General features: G+C 36.8%; 3 protein-coding genes across 4 annotated transcripts; 2 read left to right on the forward strand and 1 right to left on the reverse strand.

The window, feature by feature from the left end:
* The first annotated feature begins 885 nt into the window (after positions 1 to 885).
* LOC116292433 (melatonin receptor type 1B-B) lies at positions 886 to 3759 on the forward strand. Its single transcript, XM_031699754.2, has one exon. It carries the CDS (start codon positions 1596 to 1598, stop codon positions 2694 to 2696), a length of 1101 nt encoding a protein of 366 aa, XP_031555614.2. The 5' UTR covers positions 886 to 1595; the 3' UTR covers positions 2697 to 3759.
* Positions 3760 to 4583: 824 nt separating this feature from the next.
* LOC116292428 (pre-rRNA-processing protein TSR1 homolog) lies at positions 4584 to 21203 on the forward strand. 2 transcript variants are annotated; one of them, XM_089038822.1, is made up of 24 exons: positions 4585 to 4720; positions 4850 to 4923; positions 5145 to 5231; positions 5837 to 5946; positions 6052 to 6130; positions 6233 to 6349; positions 6885 to 6955; positions 7523 to 7562; positions 8253 to 8480; positions 8671 to 8748; positions 9184 to 9340; positions 9916 to 10127; positions 13835 to 13864; positions 14271 to 14344; positions 15434 to 15526; positions 15624 to 15695; positions 15844 to 15916; positions 16391 to 16442; positions 16710 to 16831; positions 17182 to 17265; positions 19296 to 19398; positions 19967 to 20107; positions 20418 to 20492; positions 20908 to 21203. In XM_089038822.1, the coding sequence occupies exons 1-24, from the start codon at positions 4618 to 4620 to the stop codon at positions 21069 to 21071; spliced, it is 2439 nt and encodes an 812-aa protein (XP_088894948.1). In that variant the 5' UTR covers positions 4585 to 4617; the 3' UTR covers positions 21072 to 21203. The 2 variants fall into 2 exon arrangements, with proteins under 2 accessions (XP_088894949.1, XP_088894948.1); XM_089038823.1 differs by lacking the exons at positions 20418 to 20492; positions 20908 to 21203 and having other exon boundaries at positions 4584 to 4720; positions 19296 to 19469; positions 19967 to 20104.
* Positions 10510 to 12455, reverse strand: LOC116292430 (trace amine-associated receptor 1). The gene is made up of 2 exons (XM_031699751.2): positions 12202 to 12455; positions 10510 to 11885 (listed from the first exon to the last, which is right to left on the reverse strand). The coding sequence occupies exon 2, from the start codon at positions 11747 to 11749 to the stop codon at positions 10817 to 10819; it is 933 nt and encodes a 310-aa protein (XP_031555611.2). The 5' UTR covers positions 11750 to 11885; positions 12202 to 12455; the 3' UTR covers positions 10510 to 10816.
* Positions 21204 to 21281: the final 78 nt, after the last annotated feature.

Genomic DNA, 21281 nt, shown 5'->3' on the forward strand with positions numbered 1-21281 from the left:
AATGTTCCACTAGTACGTGCGCATGCGCTAGTTCAAGCCATTTCTATTGAGTGGGCGTTGAGTAGTTATAGCATTTACTCTGACAATTTAAGTGCCACGTTTCCCCCAACCACTGAAAAACGTTTTAGCGCAGAAAACGAACGTGAGAGTTGTTGGTTAAAGTGATGAAAACCCCACAGGACGGTATTGTGAACGTGCTGAAAATATATATCAGTTCAAAACCGTGTCAGTGGGAAACAAAAATACTTAGAACCTTGAAGGTCTTGGTACATTGACAGTGTGATATATTATGTCTAGACCAGAGGGGTCTTCACGTGGTGTGGAATAATGTTTTCATTAGTTGCATTTATTGAACGAATATCGGAAAAATCATGGCATTTTCTGAACAAAACTCATAATTGAGAAATGCGCGATATGATCTGAAAATGTGAAATGTATTCCAGCAAATGTTCTGTATAATTGAAAGTGATACATTTTTCTTTTTGACTTACAGGAAGGTGGTTCATCTTCTTAAGTAGAATGCGGTTTTCAGTCGTAAATGAAACATATCTAGCTCTATCTATTACAAAGAAAGCAATCACACAGCGTCTTTGGTAATAAGCCCTGTGCTTTTAAAGCTCTCGAGAACCGAAAGAAATTGTCAAGTTCCTGTAATACGATTAACAAGAACTAAGCATGTCTAAAATAGCAGAACCATGACAATTTTTGTCCGGCGGGTAGTTATTTTCAAGTCTATAAAAAAACTGATCAATGTTGTCAATTAAAGAAAAAAACAGTTTTTCCTCATCTTAAAATTTGATAGCATTTTCAATAATTTTTTTGTTGGGTATCAGCTTTAATTTCGAAGGCGGTCCTACTGTTTCACCAACTGCACTATAAAGATTTGGCACCATGTATTTACCATGTCACTCACAGATCCTACATATCTACATTTATGTGGTACACAAGATAAATAAGCCTGTTTTTAATTTGTATTCAAACATAAATGTTTCACAAGTGCTGATGTGTAGAGATTAAAACGCAATTCATGCATCAATGAAAAAGAAACCACTATGGCACTCGATACATGAACAACAAGGTTTCAAGGAAGAATTCTTTAATCCGCTAAACTATCGATAACAATTACCAAAGCATCTGCGACAAAAGGAAAAATCTTTTTTTTTCTGTTTTCGCGTTTGGGTTTTAAGGTTCGTAGTCGGCTCGACTTTGGAGTATGATCTTCTGACACACGGACCAGGATCTAGATTTTTTCAACAGCTTCAACACAAAGGGAGAACTACAAGATAATAGCAGCATTTCATTCACTCGTTAATGAGAGATCTCAGTCAAATTGAAACACGACTCGTTAGTACTGAAGATTAAAGCAAACGACAAGGGTAATTTCTACCCGGATCATTCGCGTCTGAATTGGATCGATGGTTCAGTTGCCAATCATTAAAAACAGTTGGAGATTTTACATTTTTATTCAGACCTGTGCCCGCGGCGTTCATTGCACGTACTTCCCGGCCGTTCCTTTACAAGGAAGCGAACACGAGCTCGCCTCAAAATATTCAGATTCAGAAATTCTCTGAGAAACATTTCCCTTCAACGTATCAATGGATAATCAAACGTTTATCGAGAGACTACGCCAACAGCTGACGACCAGAGGAGTCGCAGTCGTCATTGTGGAGTCGTTTTTCATGATACTAATCAATTTGACAACCTTCTTTGGCAATCTTCTTGTTCTTCTTGCAGTTTTTCGCAATCCTCGACTGCGGCAAAACATCCTCAATTGGTACATCATTGGTCTTGCGATGTCTGACTTGCTAATGTCTCTACTTGGTATTCCATATTCTGCAGCCTCTACAGTGACTGGGAGTTGGGTTTTTGGACATTTCCTTTGTCAGGGACAAGGTTTCTTTGTGTTGCTGCTGTGCGCCGTATCGTTACAAACCCTTGCCTTGACAGCCATTAACCGATATTTCCGAACGACTCGCTCCAACGCCGTCTACAGCAAGTATTTCACAGTCAAGTCTACTAAAATCACCATTGCTGTTCTGTGGATAGCAGCATTTCTTGCTCCTCTTCCTTATGTCCTCATGGGACAAGAGTTCTTCTTCCATCCAGGAAAAGTATTCTGTACGCACAACTTTGATACCCTTGTTGGCGGATATGGCGCTGTTCTGGTGCTAGCTTACGTCACCATCCCCTTCGTCATCATCATCTTTTGCTACTCTAAAGTCCTCATCTGCGTTCGTCGACACAACAGCAATTTTCGGGTACATGCGTCAACCGACAACGAATCTACAAGCTTACGTCTCAGTGTCGAAGAGATCAATATTACCTGGACATTGATGGCAGTTGTGTTTGGCTTCTTCGTTTGCTGGACACCGGTGGTTGTAATCGACTTGATTGATTTCGTAAACGGTGATTGGAAGCTCCCTCGCCAAACCTACCTGAGTTACACTTGCTTTGGTTTCAGCAGCACAGCCATAAATCCTTTTATATATGGAGTCATGAACAGGCAATTCCGCGTAGAATATTACAAGATTCTTCCTTTTATCAAGACGTGCACGAGCCGCGGCTCACTCAACGCCATACAAAGCGCGGGAATAGATGACGCCGAGAAGAGAAAGCCTTCTCAGCTGAGAAATACTCAGGATGCACAAGAGTTAAAGATGGGAACCAAGGCGGAAGTGGTCGAAATAGAGAACTGATCCAAAAGAATTCCTTGGAAAAATAAATATAACTAATGAAAAAAACCAAAACAATTTTGGAAAAAAACTGAAACTACGAAATATGAATCGACGAAGAAGCTGACGTTTTCAACATGGTATTTTATTTTCTTTCTTCTTCTTAACATATAGTTGACTTCAACTGTGCCCTTCTGAATAGTTAATAATCCATCCCTCGTCATGCAGTCACTCTACCCTCCCTCTATCTTAGTCATTCAGTGGTCAACTAAAGTACTACTAGACTAAAGTATAAGAAAGATAAGCGTTTTTCCATTTCAAGGTCGAATTCTTTAAGCTGAACAAATATTTTTAGCTATACTGGATTATTTTCCAATTTTGTGCTTAGACGACGGGGCGCCTTTCAGCTGTATGCTGTGACAGCTTGATAATAGAACGTATAGTACTTCCTTTACAATAGAACGTATTTCCCATTCATATTAATAGTTCAAATAAGGCATTCACCGATAATGAAATTGTTGATGGCAAGCCACTCACAGTAGTACTTCGGCCGCAATTGGGAAGTAACCTCATTTTATAATAGACTACGCCAAGCTGGACTGAAACTTGATTAGTTTTGCAACTTTAACAGAAGATGATCATTATTCAACGCGTTAAGTTGTACGTGTTAAACACAGTTCAGTAGGATAATACTTACTGTAGACTAAAAAAAATCGTAGTTCTCGTATCCCGCTGCCAGCCACTTTACAGACTAGAAAAGAAAATCGCAATTTGAAAAAAAGAAAAAGAAAAATTCGAATATAATGAGAAAGTGTTCTATTCTTATTTATGAGAATGGGACGTACCGATCAGACCTGGCGGCGCTGGTCGGGGAAAAACAGCAAGGCCACTAAAAAAGTTAAAGTGTGCTGATGCCATACCCTACGGCCTTAGCAGGTTTGACCAGATGATGATGGTCAATATGCTAACTAGTTCCGTATACATTTGTACTATGAGACCGCTGAGCATTTTTGTCATCTGTCAGCGTCATTGGTCCCACCCTGTAAAACTGTTAATGATAGCCTGCGTAGCGGCCCAAATGGGGAGGGGAGGGGGGAAGGGGTGGGGGGCCTGTGGAGGAGGGGAGGAGGGGGAATGGGGAATGAATATCAACTTCATCTTACAAAATAAAAAAAACTCGAAGTGTTTACGGTTCGAGTGTACTGACTCGATCGGCCTTTTCACTATTTCAACGCATCACATCGCAGTACTTACATCACTGAACTGATCTGTTTGTTTAGGCATTGAAGTTTGAACAGTTTAAAGATAACATCAAGAATTAATTTAGAATTTTTATTGGAAATTTTTAAATTCAAAGAACTGTAGATTTAGTTGAAGATATTTTTGACAAAATTGAATCGAAGTTCTGAAAAAATAATCATGTCCAATGTTGGCTTTTTTACTTTAATTAAAACAGCTAAAACTGTCATAAAAGACACAAAGTATTGAAACGTCGGTCGCTTGGTTATTATCCTTACTCTATAATAAAGCAACGATATCTGCTTTTGAGGTGAAAAAAAGTGGGTTGCGCTTCAGTCTCGCATTTCTGAAATCACCGGAAATATCAAAAGAGTAAAAGAATCTGCTGTGAAGTGCAATGACTGCAAAAAAAAAAAAAAAAAAATTAAAAAAATAGAATAAAAAAAAACAAAAAATCAGACCTCGTTTAAATCATTCATTTCTTTGATATCTTGACAGTACTTTGTCTTTGCTTGTGCATATCAATCGATTTTTGTCCATCACTGAGTTAGTCTCCCCCACAGCCACTTGCGTGACGACACTGAAAGCGGCTGTGGGGGAGACTATCACTGAGTTGGACTGATGTATGAGATTAGTGTCGTCTATGGGTTTCCTGTGTGGTTTTGTTGTCAGCGGTCTTTAGCACGTGTTGCAATAATAATCCAAGATGGCGGTGGAAAAACACAAACCTGGTCCACTTAAACAACAGAATAAAACCCATAAACACGGCAGACACAAGAGTAAAGGGACGATGGATAAACATAATAAAGGTAAAGCTTCATCACATGTCCATTTTACTTGACATCACGTCGTATTTTCTACGATATCTTCCTCGCTAAACAAACGTAAACCAGCTGTTATTTCGTAGAGTTATAAATTCATTTTCTTTTCTTCACTAGGCAGAGTATCTGTCAAAGTTTTATCGAAAAAAGGTGGCAAGCAAGGTATAGGAAAGATAAACAGGAGACATCAGGTAATAATGGGAATAAATCGCAGATCAGAACGAAATCTAAAGCTAAGCAAATTATTGAACACTGAAGCCTGCCTTTAGCCTCTTCCCAGGCATCTCTCTGAATCTCTTTATCTCTCTTTATGGGAGTCTGGGAACGTACAGAAAAATGATTTACTCCTGTATCTTAATAAAAATTCTGTTACTAGTTGGTTGATTTTTTCATATATATGATATATTTCCAGGCAAAGCAACTAAGATCCAAGAAAAGAGATGAAGTTCTTGAACAGAAAAGGAAGATAGGAAAGCAAGGAAGTCCTCCTCATATCATCGTAAGAACTTCATGCAATCATGTTTCCTGCTCAACCAATTAGAAAACTCCATGCTGTAGCTGTTATTCTCCTAATGCCAGTCCTCAAAAGGAATTGGTTTATCATTATCCAAGTGGGGCCGGAAAGTGGGGAAGGTTCATTGATTTTCACTTAACCCCTTAATTCACTGGTTATTGGGATCAAAATAACTGCTGATCAATGACAGTGGCAGATCCAAAATGATTTCAAAGCGGGTGACTATTACCTAGAAAGGCACCACATAGCATCCTTTTTAGGTCTTACCTCGTCCTTTATTCTAGGAGTGTCTAGCCACTCAATTCAACCACCCTGGATCTACCTGTGAATGGACAATGTCTGTCTGGCCAATTGCCTCTTTGGCCAGTCGTCTTGTCCATTTACATTGACTAGTCACATTTTGATCTTTCTGCTGGAGCGGGTCATCATGTCGTTCCATCAAGCAGCCAATGTTTTAAGGTCTGGGTTAAATAAGAGGCTTGATGGTACATATTTCAATAATACTTTAAAACTACCTTGCAGCCTTAGTTAAATGTTTTGTGTTTGACCAGTTAACTAATAAAAGAAAAATCTTTTTTTCATTTTTGCAGGCTATAGTTCCTCTATCTTCTAGTGCTGATGCACAGGCAGCTCTTAAGCTTTTTATAGCATGCGATGAAGAGAATTCTGTGTTTCCTTCAAGTAGTTCTACAACTATCGTGTAAGCACAGTAATGAATTTTTAATAAGTAATCAAAATGAGGCTAAAAAATCTTTCATATCTGTTATCTTAATTAAAAAATAATTTGTATTACATTCTTCATCAGATCTCCTCAGCTAAAGCAACGCTTTACATTTTTGGCTTTAAGTTATGGAGACTTGTACTCTGTCTTGGATGCTATGAAGGTAAAATATTGATTTTTGTGAAGTAACAGTTTCAATATTTTTATGTAGTTTATTGAACTATTTTTCTATAGCACAGCATAATTTCCTTCAAATGCTATTAAGGTTGCAGATACTGTGGTCTTCATAACAGCCGCTGATAATCCATTAGATTCACACACTGACAATTACCTATCAGCTATATTTGCGCAAGGACTACCAACAACCTTTCATTGTATACAGGTTAGTAAGGGGTAGTATCACCAAATATTAATATAGTAATAATAATATAATAATAATAATAATAATAATAACATTGATATTTATAATCACTTAATATATTTACAGGCATTAAAGTCCTTGATTTATTTTAACTTGTTAACATGTAATCCGATGAGTTGGGCTTTTGAAAAGCATTTCAGAATTGTTTACACGACTAAAAAATTCTGAGATGCCAAGCGACTTGTGGAAGTGTTCATAGTACAGCATAGTAACATTTTTTAAAAGCTTTCTAAAGTGTTTGTAAGAATTGCTTTCATGCTGTTTTGACCTGCCTTTTAGACCTGCCTTTTAGACCTGCACTCAGTGTTAAGCCTTTCTCAGTACTAGGTCACTGAACTGCTGTCTGAAGGTTATAGAGTCATGATCAGACCGAACATTCATCAGTCAAGAATGCTAATTTACCGTTTTAAATTTAAATGTCCAATGTCCAGTGCTAACTTGCAGGCTTGATAGATGGTATCTGAAATGCCCCCATTTCTTTATGCATTTCATGCAGGGTTTAGAAAAATGTCCAGCTAAAAAGAAAAATGAGACTAAAAAGGCAATTGCAAAGATGATAGAAAAGAGGTATGCATAAAAAGGTTGTTTATTGTGTCTTATGGAAAAGGAGAACATTTTCAACATCTTATTTCAGGAGCAGATCCAGGAATCTTAAAAGGGGGGTGACTATTACAAAAGTAGAAAAGGGGGGTGACTGTGTCAGACTAATGATATATTAAGAAATTTGAGCAAAAGGGGGATGACTAATCATCTATTTTACCACTTCTGGATCTGCCCGTCTTTGATTACATCTCTAAGAACTAGGTGTAATGCTTTCCATTTCAGACCATGTGTCATTCCCATGAGTTTTTTTTCTTTGTAACCCAACTTGTGAAAGAAATAAGGAATTATGTTGTCAGAACATGTGTCATCCCAAGAGTATTATTTCTTTATTACTCAACTTGTAACAGGAATAGATAAATATATTGTGAAAGGGAGAACATGTGTCCTTGAATTGGAAAACATTATGCTCAAGGTTGAAGTCTATTGTTTCTGAGAACCTCATTGAATGATAAATTACATCAAGATTTTGTTCAGCAGAAGTTGTGAGATAAAATAGAATTAGAGTACAATAACCTCCTGGTTTTGTTTCAGGTTCCTGAAAGACAAGCCACACCTCTTAGACACAGCACAGGTTAGTGCAGATCTTGTCCTTCACTTGTTAAACTAACAGGACTAAAATATTACAGCAGTTATATTTATCTTACATTATGCAATTATCTACTCAGAAAATTTTATAAAGGAATTATAATGACAGAAATGAGACATGACAAAACTAAAACTAATTTGGCTAGTCATGACCAGGAACTAACCAGTTTGACAGGGCAGAAAAACGACAAGCCCGCTACTTTCACGATTTTTTTGTTTAACTGAGTTTAATACTCCAAATGCTCCATACTCCAAATTTTTAAGCGTTTCATTTGTGTCACTGCTGCTCGAAACTTGTGACGAAATTTTGTCGGATTAGAGTAAATCTACTTATTAGTATTCATGAAAAGGTCAGTTTTTCTGCTGATCAAAGTATCACCTCTCCCAAAGTACACAGCTTTATATCTCAAACAAGCATTCAATAAATTTTGGTCACATTTGATATTTTGCTATTTGGCTCCAAAAGAATGCGTTTACAAAATATTGAGCTTAAATATGTAAAGCTGTCCTTATGGCGAAAGGCCAAAAACCGTTTTTCTACCCTGTCAACCAGTTTAATTTTAGCTTAAATAATTAACTTGTGAACAAGATTGGAAAAAAGTGTAAAGAATTAAGATGAAAGTCAGTGTACATTCCAGATTCAGTTCAGTGCATTAAAAGATTATCTGTTTTTCAGGATGCTCTTGTTGCTCTAAGACTAATATCCAATCAGCATCAAAAATCAATTAGTTTCCGTGACAATCGTCCTCACCTTTTAGCCCACAATGTAACCTATGAACCTAATGGCAGCCTTGAAGATGCAGATAGAGGTACACTTAAGGTCACTGGGTATGTCCGAGGAAAAACACTGTCTGCTAACAGATTGGTTCATTTGGCTGGCTTTGGAGACTTTCAGATGAGTCAGGTAAAATGATGAATAAATAAATGGGGTTTAAAGCCACAGAGTAGCTACTTTAGAAGTTGATTTATATGGAGGGAGGGAAAACTGTTCAACCCACAGTAAAAGATGAGGAGAGAACTAACAAGCAACTCTAACACATATGACACTCAGTCATAGCATTAAGTTCATTCAGTATGTTTTTTATATTTTGCAGATTGAAGCTGTAACTGACCCATTTTCTTCACAACGACAAAGAAAGAATTCAAAGGCAGGACAGTTTTCAATGGCTGTGGTATGTACAACGAGTCTCATTTGGTTTGAAGATAGTTTGATGCAGGATAATATTGTCATGACAATCAAAATATTTATAACTAATTAGATTTATATTGTGTATATTCTATTAAGAAAATAACTATGTGACCAAGAAAACTAGCTATAATTCAAGCCGTCTGTGTTTTTAGCTTCCATTGATCAAATGGTTTGAGTTAATACTTTTTTGATTGATAACCATAATATAATTCTAATATGATTGCTATGATTCAAGACACCTTGGTTTTAGCTACCATCAATCAAATGCCCAATGGCCTGAGTTAGTAATTTTTTGTTTGATGGACACCCAAAAACCCAGACATTTGTGTTGCTCATGTAAAATGAAAATTGTTGTAAAATATACTCTCCATGAGTTCTGGGAGTCCTTGACTCATAAGAAATGCCTTTTTTACCAAAGGATGAAGAGTATGGTGCAAGTGCTATGGAAGAAGATGTGAGAATCATAGACAAAGCAAATCCTGGTTTACAAGAGAGTCTGCAGTCTGAAGTAGAACCTGATCCAATGGAGGGGGAACAAACTTGGCCGACAGAGGATGAGTTACTAGAAGCTGAAGGTAAACCTGCAAAACTTTTCATCACAACCTCTGGCCTATGACTCTAGCTATCTCATAATAATCCAGTATCTGGATCTCTTTTATAAAATCTTGCCCTCGTTGTATGGGGGTATGATTGGGTGATGGGGCTAGTTGGAATTGTAATATTATGTTGTAATTTCAATTATAGAATAAAAAAAAACACTCGAGAAGTGTCAAGAAGCACTCCGCTACACGTCACGCTTCTCCTAACACTTCTCTCGTGTTCTGCCAACCCCCGCGTGCTTTATAACTGCACACAGCACGCGCGCGCGTTTTCTATTTCTTCATTTTATTATTGAATAAATAGCATGTGCGTAATGTACGATTTGCTGTCATGACAAAATAGAATAATTTTTGTGGACGTTAATCATGGTGTTACCAAGATATTGTCAAAAAAACACAAGATTTTCTAGGTGTGCACCTATTGTTGTGGAAACACCTTGATTGATTCCTACCAACATTTATTTCTTTGCGACTTATTCCACTTGCGTTATTGATAAGCACTGTTATCAGAATCTGTTGTCTTCCTGTAACCCTCTGATGTTATTGATAAGAGCTGGCAAAGAAGCAGTTGGATTCCAAGAAGATTAGTAAACGAGTGCCGAAAGGCACCTCTGATTACCAGGCCACTTGGATTATGGATGATAATGATGATGATGACGGTGATGATGATGATGATGACGGTGATGATAATCAAGAGACCGATGATGATGATGATGAATATATCAGTGCTATCAAAGAAGAAAGTGATGGTGACGAGAGCATGGTAAGTAACGATAATGATTTCAACATTTATTATTATTATTATTAGATATTGGTAATTTTATGGCTTTCAGCTTTAAAATTTGTTGATGTTATACTTATGTAAAATCTTAAAGAAATATGTGACTCCAGTTAATTTTTATTTTTCCTAAAAAGTCTTTCTCAAGAACGCGCAGATTTGTCTTTGCGACAAAGTTGGTGTTGCCAGACGCTAATCAAGGCGTTACCAACGGCATCATGTAAGCAAATACTTGCCGTTTTCCGACTATTCATTGTCATGAATATGCTGTGCGATTAAGATCATAGGAAAAAAACTTGTGAAGATGAACTTGAATTAATTTTTTATTAGTTACAGTTATAAAGTAGTAAGACTGATGATTTTTGAAATCAATAGAAAGCACTTACAATAGTATGATTGATTATTATAGTGTTTGCAAGCCCTGCAATTATGGATATTGATCTCCATAAATGTACTTTTAATATGTACTGATGAATATGCTGTGGGATTAAGATCATAGAAAAAAAAACTTGCGAAGATGAACTTGAATTAAATTTTCATTAGTTACAGTTATAAAGTAGTAAGACTGATGATTTTTGAAATCAATAGAAAACACTTACAATAGTATGATTGATTAATATAGTGTTTGCAAGCCCTCACTGCAATTATGGATATTGATCTCCATAAATGTACTTTTAAAAAAACATACGTTTGATCTCGTCACGAAAAGTTTTTCTCGCTAATGCGTAGACAAAGAAATTAGGCGCGGAGTTAAAATACCGCAGTAAGAATGTGGCGTACCGCAGATTTGTAGGTACCACACACCCTTTGATAAGCTTGCAAGTCAAATAGTACTGGAAAAATCCATTGCAGAATAGAAATATGAGGTTTAGTATACCGACAGCCGCTACTGCCCCACTTTGGGCTTTGGTATTTGTGGTTTTTTGATCTTGGAGATTGTTTTCAATGTTGGCGGCCACTTGCATTTCATGTTCCTTGATCTTGACTCTGTGTCGTCGGACTACCAGTAGAATCCTTGTATAGGCGTAAACTGTTAATAGATTCGGAACCACGGTGAATAAAATCATGTAAATAATACTATCCATGAATAAGCCGTCTTCGTAACGTGTTAGTTTGAAGATAAGGTACGGAACACCCTTAAAAATCGATATAAACCATGCGAGTATTATCAGTAGACGCACCCGCAATCTAGTAGACATGAAAAGGTAGCGAAAGGGATGAACTACAGCTACGTAACGGTCTAAAGTTAATACGCATAGGTTAGTCACAGAAGCTATCATTACCACATCCATCAGAGAGTTGATAGTTTGGTATGTAACATAGTTACAACTGAACCAGAACCTACAGAACATCGAGGAAGGGATGTTGAATAACCCGACAAAGAAATCGGCTACAGCCAGTGAAAGAATAAGCCAGTTTGGAGACTTCTTTTTGCGTAGCTGTTTTCGGGAACAAATTAAATATATAGCCAAACCGTTCCCTAGAACAGTTACAAAAGAAATGATTCCACGTAAAGTCCAGTACCAAATGGGGTACTGTGATAATCTGCTGTTCCTGTCTTGAGAACTAGATGCTGTTGCATTGAAGGCAGCAGTGCTATAATTCATCTTCCAACTTGAGTTCCACTTGATGTATTCTTCTTCTATATTCCCTTCTCGAGGACTTTCTTGTATTCTCTTCAGAAACTATTCTAGATGAACGACGTTTGCTGTTTTTATAGCTGAAATCTGGTACTGTCACTTGCTGAAGAACAACAAACGGGAAAAAAAATTATCAAAATGAACTTCAAAGAAAGCGGTAACCAGATTGAACGATTGCAGTTGTGCAGACCACGACTGATTTTGCATATCAGTTGGGCGATTTGCTATTATCAGTCTGTTCGCTAGCTTTCCCTTCCTAATAACCTTAAACTAATATATACACAAGTTTCCCCGCTTAATATGCTCAATATGATTTAACGCAGCCCTTCAAATTTTCTACTTTTTAATCTAAGTTCATTTGAATCAAGGCCAATCAAATGTGATATTTGAAGAAAGAGCAGCTGGAAATGAAAACCTACCTTTGTTACCTGCTCCAGCGGGGCTGGTTAATCTTTTGAAGCTAGATATGTTAAAGTACATTCGTGCTGATCTGCCCACCTGTTACGGAAGTAATATCTTGAGCATTAAGTGACGTCACTTCGAAGTTAATAGCGCCTTTCATTCCATCACGAATCAAAATAGCTGAAAAAATTATACCTAGAAATAAAGTTAATGAGAAGCGAAGTTACGACATTACCAAGTTTTTCTTTACTAGATTTTCTGATGAATATTGATTTTTTTCCCTGTCAACCCGTTAGTGTGGTTGCTGCTATAGTTTTTTCAGCGTTTTAAAAAGATTTCTATAATCAAAATTTGTTTTGCATTTTATGAAAAATTGGATCAATTTGACTTACTAAGTTGTGTAAATATCGTAAGTGGAATCTGTTAAAAGGTTTTAATTTTTACTTTTGAGTATGAATATCATAATATGTAATTTTTTTACTTTGTTTTTTTTTTTTGTTGAGATACAGATACATTTATGTTTCTTTTGTTGTATCTTTATAAACACATTTCTATCTGTGAAAAACCATTAGATATTGATCTTTTGTACTCTTTTGCTTAAAAGGTTGCTTTTGAATGATATAGTTTCTGACAGTTTGTCTTTTATTCTGTCTTTTATGTCAAACATAATCATTTCTTAAAATCTTGCTGCAATTACGACCAAAAATATCGGATATCATATCGGATTACAATATGAATGAAACGAAATTTTGAATATTATGTTTTGGAGATTTTGTAAAGTTAAATTTGTTTAGATTATTTACAAAATTAGAAAAATATTAAAAAAAAAGAATATTAAATTATAAATACGTTATAACAAGAGAACTTTCCCAGAAGAAAAACGTAGAATCAAAAAAGCAGTTGACTGAAATTTTACGAAATGCTCTGTGAAAATATAGCGGAAAGAACAGATATTAGTATCTAAGTAACAAGTGATTATTTTTTCTTGAATTAATTTATTTGTTTTAAAAATTTTGATCACTTGAAAGATGGTGTAAACTCGTTAATATAATATTTATCAACTGTAATGCTGTACTAATGTGCTAAATATCATAGTTTAGTTACAGGAAATATAGGGACAACCTACATAGCTCTTAGGTGATATAATGTATTCAGAAAATCTATTGTATTTTATTATCCGCGTTTTATATCTATGTCAATAAGATGATTTAAACATTGTTTTTGATTATGCCTAGAGGTGATTATCTTAATACTCAACACAGTTTGTTTAGCATCATAACCACTTTGTAACGCTAAGGGAAAACTAAGAATTCACTGTTATTTTTGCCTATTGGTCACGTATGATATTATATTAAATTCTAGCAAAAAGAGATAAGAACTTACCAAATATGATCTCAAGGATGAAATAATTAGATCTATATTGTGCTTCTATGATTGTGGCGTTAAGTGGTTTAACCGAACAAACTTTTTTGCAAAAAAATAAAAGTATTGAGTTTAAGACATCGAAGGCGGTGGCGTTCCAAACGTTTCTGTTCCATTTTGTTATCAATCTAGTCAAACCTGAAAGCACCTTGGCGAAGGGTTTTTGTTTGTTCTAGCATAGTGTGGTATCCCTGTGGTGTGACGTCATTATCTCTTCTCTATCTTTAGAAAATGGAAGATGATGAAGAATATGAAACGGTAAGGAATACAAGAAAGTCTTTATCATTTTTTGTGCCTTGGGGATCCAAGCTCTTAGTAGTTTTAATAGCGCGCTTAGTTAAATATGGCGCCATTTTGTTTAGACCAGGGTGCATTGCGCATCACCATGGAAACGTGATGTGTTGCTTTCGTATGACCCTTTCAGAAAAAGCTGCAGGACGAACGCGAACTCGCCTTGTCATGAACGTGGCGATTACCTCGCGAGTGCTCTGCTAATCCCGCGTGCTTTGATTGGTTCAAGGTATCTCGTGACCTTGCCGCGCACTGCACGTTTTTTCCTAGTTTAGCAGCCGTCCTGTGAATACAGGGAGCACAGTTTGAGAAAATCGAAGTAATGGCTTTTTTGATAAATTCTAATGGGCATTCATTATTCTATTGTATCTAGATTAGCGTGTCAGAACAGGAAACAGATAATAGTAAATACGACGAGGCTATTGACGCCGACGAGGAACGCCTGCAGTGAGTTAGACTATAACTATCGTATGGGAATAATACTGGGATGTTATTAGGTTTTAGGTTACATATGTGGGGTATTGGTGCAGCTGCTCAGTCTGAAACCAATCAATATGTGAAAAAACAACTGCATCATCATCAACAGAACCTATAACCACAACACCCACAACGACGTCAACAGTTACGTCATCATCATCGTCAACTGCGGAAATAGGTAGCTAAAGCAACAACTGCATCATCAACACCAACGTCATTATCATCACGAACGTACAACAACTGCAGCATCATCGACAACAACAACAACATCATCAACAGCAACAGCATCATCAACAACCACAGCATCAACAACAACAACAGCATCATCAACAACAACAGCACCATCAACAACAACAACAGCATCATCAACAACAACAACAGCATCATCAACAACAACCACAGCATCATCAACAACAACAGTATCATCATCAACAACAATAGCATCATCAACAACAATAGCATCATCAACAACAACCACAGCATCATCAACAACAACCACAGCATCATCAACAACGACATCATGACGAACGTACAACAACAACAACAGCAGCAGCATCAACAACAATAGCATCATCAACAACAACCACAGCATCATCAACATCATCATCAACAACATGGCATCACTATCAACAACATCCTTAACACCAGTGAACGACCTAATCCCAGAATATATTGCCAATTAACCGTATTCCATCAATTCTCTTGTTTTTATTGTTCCTTCTACTTAATAATTGACTCATTTCTTTGTCTATGGCGAACAAAAATGAACTTCCTAGCGCCATATCGTCCTTAATTCCAAAAAAAGCTAAAACTACCGTTATGAAAGATCTAGAAACTGCTTTGTTTCGGATTGTTTGATTAGTTTCATTCACTTGTTCAAAGTGATGTTTAACGTTTGCCGTAAAAGAGATCTTAAGCTCTCTAAATAAACTCTCTATTGATGGACTATTACTTACGAAAGCTTGTAGAGATTGTTGCCCAGGCTTAAGGGAACCATCCCTGTGCGCAGGCATCGCCTTACTGCCGTTGATACTAGTAATACGATCTTGACTTTTAAAGGTTAGAGAAAATCAGAGCAGAGCATGAGAACGAAATGTTCCCGGATGAGATGGACACGCCCATGAATGTCCCAGCACGTACTAGATTTCAGAAGTAAGCCTCAATTTGATTGGTTCACGTTAGTCATTTGAAATAAGACCTCACAAACTAAGGAGAATATTTACATTTTCTTGCTATTTATGGCTGTTAGGTATCGTGGGCTCAAGAGTTTTCGTACTTCTCCGTGGGATCCCAAGGAAAATCTACCTCAAGATTATTCAAGGTACTTCTCTTTCACATCGTTTTTTTATTTACTTTTTGATTGCATTACAAGCCAAGACATAGCGGCATCATGTGGGTATTGTGTGAAATATCTCCCGAAGGCATAAAACAAGCAGTGAACACCTTGTGTTTTGTACATTGGTTTGCAGGATATTTCAGTTCCAGAGCTTCAACAGGACAAGAAAGCGCGTCATGGGTGAAGATGTAGTCGAGGGAGCCGAGGTATGTCAGTAATATCATCATAATTTTCATACAATCATCATGCATCATCGTCATCTTCACACAATTATCATGCATCATCATCATATACCATCCTCATGATCATCATGCATCATCATCATCATCGTAATAATTATTACCACTATCCTCATCATCATCGTCGTATTCGCCATCACCATCATCATCATCACCACCGCATCATCATCATCATTATCATCTTCACAATTTTTATCATGACAATCAGTCATCATCAGTTTTGCCATCATCATCTTCATTGTCGTCATCTTATTGTTATCTTTATCAACAACAGCGCGATATATCGTTATTATCGTCCTCATCATTGCCATCGTTATCATTTCTTACTGTTGCTATAACCATAATAACAAGTCCTGCCGAACCCAAATAGACGATTCCAAAGTCTCTATTTGTACCAAACCTTGAAGATAACGACCATATTACTTTCCTATTTCTCATTAGGAAGGGTGGTACGTGACTATTCACATCATAAACGTCCCCAAAGCCTTCATGGGTAAGTCTTGTGCTACTCTAACATCCCACATGGTTAAGTCTTGTGCTACTCTATAGGTGGTGAAATACGAACAACAAAAATGCGCAACTTGTCGCGCAACAAAGTTTCACTGTTGCGCGAAGCAGAAAATCTCTTCTCTGCTCTTTGCAACGATGAAAATTTGTTGCGCGTTGAGTGGTAAAACAAGCAACATTTGCTCAGCCATTTACAACACAACAATGTTGTTCGTTGAGCAAGTCTTGTTTTTCATATTGTATAATTTGATAGATTCTTATGATGCGAGTAAACCCTTGGTAGTGTTTGGGCTCCTGCCTCACGAACAAAAGATGTCTGTGATCCACTTTGTAATCAAAAGAATTCCTACCAATACAGATGCCGTCAAGTCGAAAGTAAGTTATCATAGCAATGATCATTATTAGTTATCAATTATTACCTACTTTCATACTGTACGCGCGTCAACGTAGCAGTCACCTCTCACCGATATCCAGACTCTACGCGCATGTGAGTTTAGTCAGATCTAGCATTGGCCTTCAGTCAGATCAGGTATTGGCCTTCCCAACCCCCAACTGAATTTTTTCGGGGGGGGGGGGGGGGGGGGGAGAGGGGGAGGTTGGGAAGAGAAATTTGCGACGTGCAGTTCTGTAGATGTGAAGGAGATAACAACATTTCTTTCTCTCTAGCTGAAGTCTATATCGAATTTAGTTGTACTTATTTCAGCCTGATAATGTCTTTTCGTTAGGATCGTCTCGTTTTTCACTGTGGTTACAGAAGGTTCTCTGCTCGTCCAATATTCAGTCAGCACACGTCAGGAGACAAACATAAGGTACAGGTTATTAGATAGGTTATTATTGTGGTTACTTCAGTGAGGATGAACCTCTTTTTTAAACAATTTTAAAAGTGCTTATAAGCCTTTACACAATATTTTCAGAACTGATTCTTTAAATAGTGAATAGTTGATTGTGAAAATAATTCGTCATTTGAATGTCGGGTCTTTGAGATACGAAGGTTTATATTCCCAATATGTTAATGACTATGACGTAACATAAGGGATTTGAGTTATTTTGTGGCAACTTTTGATATCGAACGCCGGACATTTTTTGAAAACAAATTTGTAAGAACCTTTACGTGAGTCACGAGTAAAAGGGTGATGCTTTTCAAATACTATATTCCATAAAGAGTGCAGTGTTGTATATTAAATGATCCCTTATGTTACGTTATAGTCATTAACATATTGCGAATATAATGCCCCGTCCTCAAGTATCCGGAAATGTTTGTATCCGCAAATTTTTTTTTGCGGATACGGGTTGCGTCCACACGTGTCCCGCAAATTTTTGTGTCCGTATCCGCAAATTTCACGAAAACGGATACGTGTGGACGGTGAAAACGATTCGAATGCGCTGCGTGTGGACGCAAACATTTTCGTATCCGCAAAAAATAATTTGCGGATACAAAAATTTCCGGATACGTGTGGACGGGGCCTAAATCATCGTATCTTAAAGACCCGACGTTCAAATGACGAAATATTTTCACAATCGACTATCCACTATCTAAAGAACCAATTCTGAAAATATTGTGCAAAGGCTTATAAGCACTTTAAATAAAATAAAAAATAAAAAAGTAAAGAAATGGAAATTTTTTTAAAAAATATTGAATAAGAATAGACAGTTTGTTTTGCGACAATTTGATAATCTTTTTTACTTCTGAGAGCTGTTTCAATAAAAATCATTTGATTAAAAAAAAGATAAATAAATAAAAAGAGCAGTAAAAAACGAGGATGAACATATGGCATAAAGAAAAAGACGGAGCTGGTTTCGTAACAACAACCATACATTATCTCACTTGAAATTAAATATTAATACTAAATAGTCTACAAAGAAGAAAAAAACGAGGATGAACATATTGCATAAAGAAAAACACGGAGCTGGTTTCGTAACAACAACCATGCATTATCTCACTTGAAATTAAATATTAATATTAAATAGTCTACAAAGAAGAAAAAATATTAATATGACGATAAAGATATGAAGATTTATAAATAGTTTATTTTATATGATATTTTTAGCCTAAAGGCAAAGTGAAGCGTTAGGTTCGTGAATTATCCTTCAGCCTTGAGGATTATATTAGTAATAAATTATGCGTTCGTGTAATGAAATAGAGAGAATAAGAGACAAATATCAAAATATCACGCCAAGGACATTTGATATTTTTCTCATATTCTCTCTATTTGATAAATTATATTATAGGGTGTAGGAATAGAACGCTATTGTAGTTATCGCAAAAACGAAATTTGCATGTCTCGAACGGTTTTTAATCCAATTTTTAATTCGTCCAATATATATCCAATTACAGTCAAACCACCTCAAGCGCGAACACGTAAAGATCATTAATGACTTTATTTTTGGATTCTTGATTTCATTATTCGATTCGAACATTCATTATTGAAAACGAATCTTCAAAGCCTGGCATATACAAAAGTCAAGCATATATGCAACTGAAATGCAAAAACACCTTTTTGTGCAAGTAATATGTAATATTAATGACTTACCTTCTGTTTGCGCTATAAACAAGAGCCTACAAGCCAAGTTAATCGAATTTTCAAATTATTATTATTTTTGAATATTGAAGATTCGTTTTCAATAATGAATGTTCGAATCGAATAATGAAATCAAGAATCCAAAAATAAAGTCATTAATGACCTCTACGTGTTCGCGCTTGAGGTGGTTTGACTGTAATATTTAATGTGTTTACGAAAAGACTTTCATTATAGTTCTTTATATGTTTCTTTGTAGTTGAATTTGGTGGTGGGGAGGGGGTGAGGCTATTCTTTCAGTGACAATATTTTCTTGTCGACAGTATGAACGATTTCTACCTCAAGAAGGCGTGTGCGTGGTCAGTGTCTATGCACCCATAATGTTCTCTCCGTGTCCTGTACTAGTGTTTACACCAGATCCAACAGGTATGTCAGTGTCTATGCACCCATAATGTTCTCTCCGTGTCCTGTACTAGTGTTTACACCAGATCAAACAGGTATGTCAGTGTATATGCATGTCATGTCTGATAATTGTATAAAATCGAAGGAAAAGCGTGCCGCCCAACGATCCCACACACCTTTGCTCGACGAAACTCTCACCCGTTTTTTAATTACTGGGTTGCCTGTGACGGCCAAGTCCAAACGTTCCTATAGTATTGTTTTCTTTTTCTATAAAAATAGTATTTCCAGTTTACCGTCAATCTTGTTAGAGCCTACTCTCTCCTTGTATGTAGTTTCTTGGGTGGGATACTTAGTGTTCTAGGTCCTTTTGTTGAATTTTTGTGTTAAATCACGCCTTCTCAAGCGATACTGCTAAGCAAAGTAGTAATATTCAAGGAAATAAATGGGTAACTGCTGTACAAAGAAATCATGCTCAAGAGAATGAAACTTGGTTTTTTAAAGAGGCAAACAGTACCCGCAAGGTTTGTGTCCGTTGATCTCGATTGTGCGCGAAGTTAATTATTAACAGTCTTTTTGTGTGTTTTTTTTCTAGGGACACATTCACTGCTAGGCAGTGGGTCCCTTTACAAAGTTGACCCTGACAGAATTATAGCCAAGAAGATTGTGCTCAGTGGATATCCGTATAAAATCAATAAACGCTCGGCTGTCATTCGGTATATGTTCTTTAACCGAGGTAAGTGTTGCCTTGAGAAAGCAATGATGTAGACGTATTATCTTTCTCGATGCAAACTCCTGGGGTCTGGGACGAGAATGACGTATAATTTCGAGATTTGGATAAAAATTCTTAGCCTGCGCACTAAATCATAGTCTGGAGATTGGGCTGAGTTTTTGAGTAGAGTAATGGATTGCAATGTGGCAGATTGCGGGGGGGGGGGGGGGGGGGGGGGGGGAGAGAAAGAAAATAAAAAATAAGGAAAAGAAAGAAAGGAAAATAGAAAGGAGAGATGTTGTTGCAGCTGATATTGTTGTTGTTGTTGTTTTAGAGGATATCTTATGGTTTAAACCAGTCGAACTGTTCACCAAGTACGGCCGTCGAGGACATATCAAAGAACCTTTAGGTAAGTCTGATACTAACAGCACTTTAATGACCCTGTGTAACTTACAGCCAGTGTCATTCACGCGCGCCCTCAGGTTATCGCAAAGGTTTGGTGGATGTAATTTAGGAGTACTTGGAAAATTTTGCCCTTTGTTGAGTTAAATAAACGAGGTGTATTCTGGTCTAGCTTGGATACACACAACACAACTCCATATTAACAACACATACGCATACTAACAACACATAATAACAAGAGATGTTTCTAACAAGACTAGCCGACCGCAATACACCATGTCTGATATCTCGGAAAAGGCTAGAAGGGCTGTAATAGAACAGTAATTACATTCTTAGAAGCGCACGATAATACATTGGCACTTGCTGTTACTAGATCAACAACGTTTACTGACACTTCATTTTTTTATTTCGCCCTTCTTAAGGCACTCATGGTCATATGAAATGTGTTGTGGACGGCACACTCAAAGCGCAAGACACATTCTGCATGAATCTCTACAAAAGAGTCTTCCCTAAATGGTCATACGAGACCACGGTGCCCTTGCCAGCCATCCAGCAGACTCACGATCCTGTCGCTATGGATACATAGAAGATATCCAACAAAACAAGTTAAAAACTTAACAAACACTACAATCGTAACCCTAAGGAGATAATACCTCCTAGGAAATGAATTTTATTATTTCTTTCAGTTTTGAATCTAAAATAAATCTTACCGAAACGATATAGCTCACCGGGTTTTTATATTTTGATAATTTTTTATCAAGTAACATTCGTCATCGCTAAAATATTCTTTTATGCC

The sequence above is a fragment of the Actinia tenebrosa genome, unplaced genomic scaffold (assembly GCF_029948245.1).
Source record: "Actinia tenebrosa isolate PJP-AT-01 unplaced genomic scaffold, QUT_ActTen_1.0 PGA_scaffold6__47_contigs__length_16458017, whole genome shotgun sequence".
Taxonomy (NCBI): Eukaryota; Metazoa; Cnidaria; class Anthozoa; order Actiniaria; family Actiniidae; genus Actinia; species Actinia tenebrosa.

Coding starts and splice junctions, on each gene's coding strand:
- LOC116292433 (XM_031699754.2), top strand. CDS start 1,596: ATGGATAATCAAACGTTTATCGAGAGACTACGCCAACAGCTGACGACC.
- LOC116292430 (XM_031699751.2), bottom strand. CDS start 11,749: ATGAATTATAGCACTGCTGCCTTCAATGCAACAGCATCTAGTTCTCAA.
- LOC116292428 (XM_089038822.1), top strand. CDS start 4,618: ATGGCGGTGGAAAAACACAAACCTGGTCCACTTAAACAACAGAATAAA. Junction 5,232..5,836: donor GAAGTCCTCCTCATATCATC/GTAAGAACTTCA, acceptor TCATTTTTGCAG/GCTATAGTTCCTCTATCTTC. Junction 6,131..6,232: donor CTGTCTTGGATGCTATGAAG/GTAAAATATTGA, acceptor AATGCTATTAAG/GTTGCAGATACTGTGGTCTT.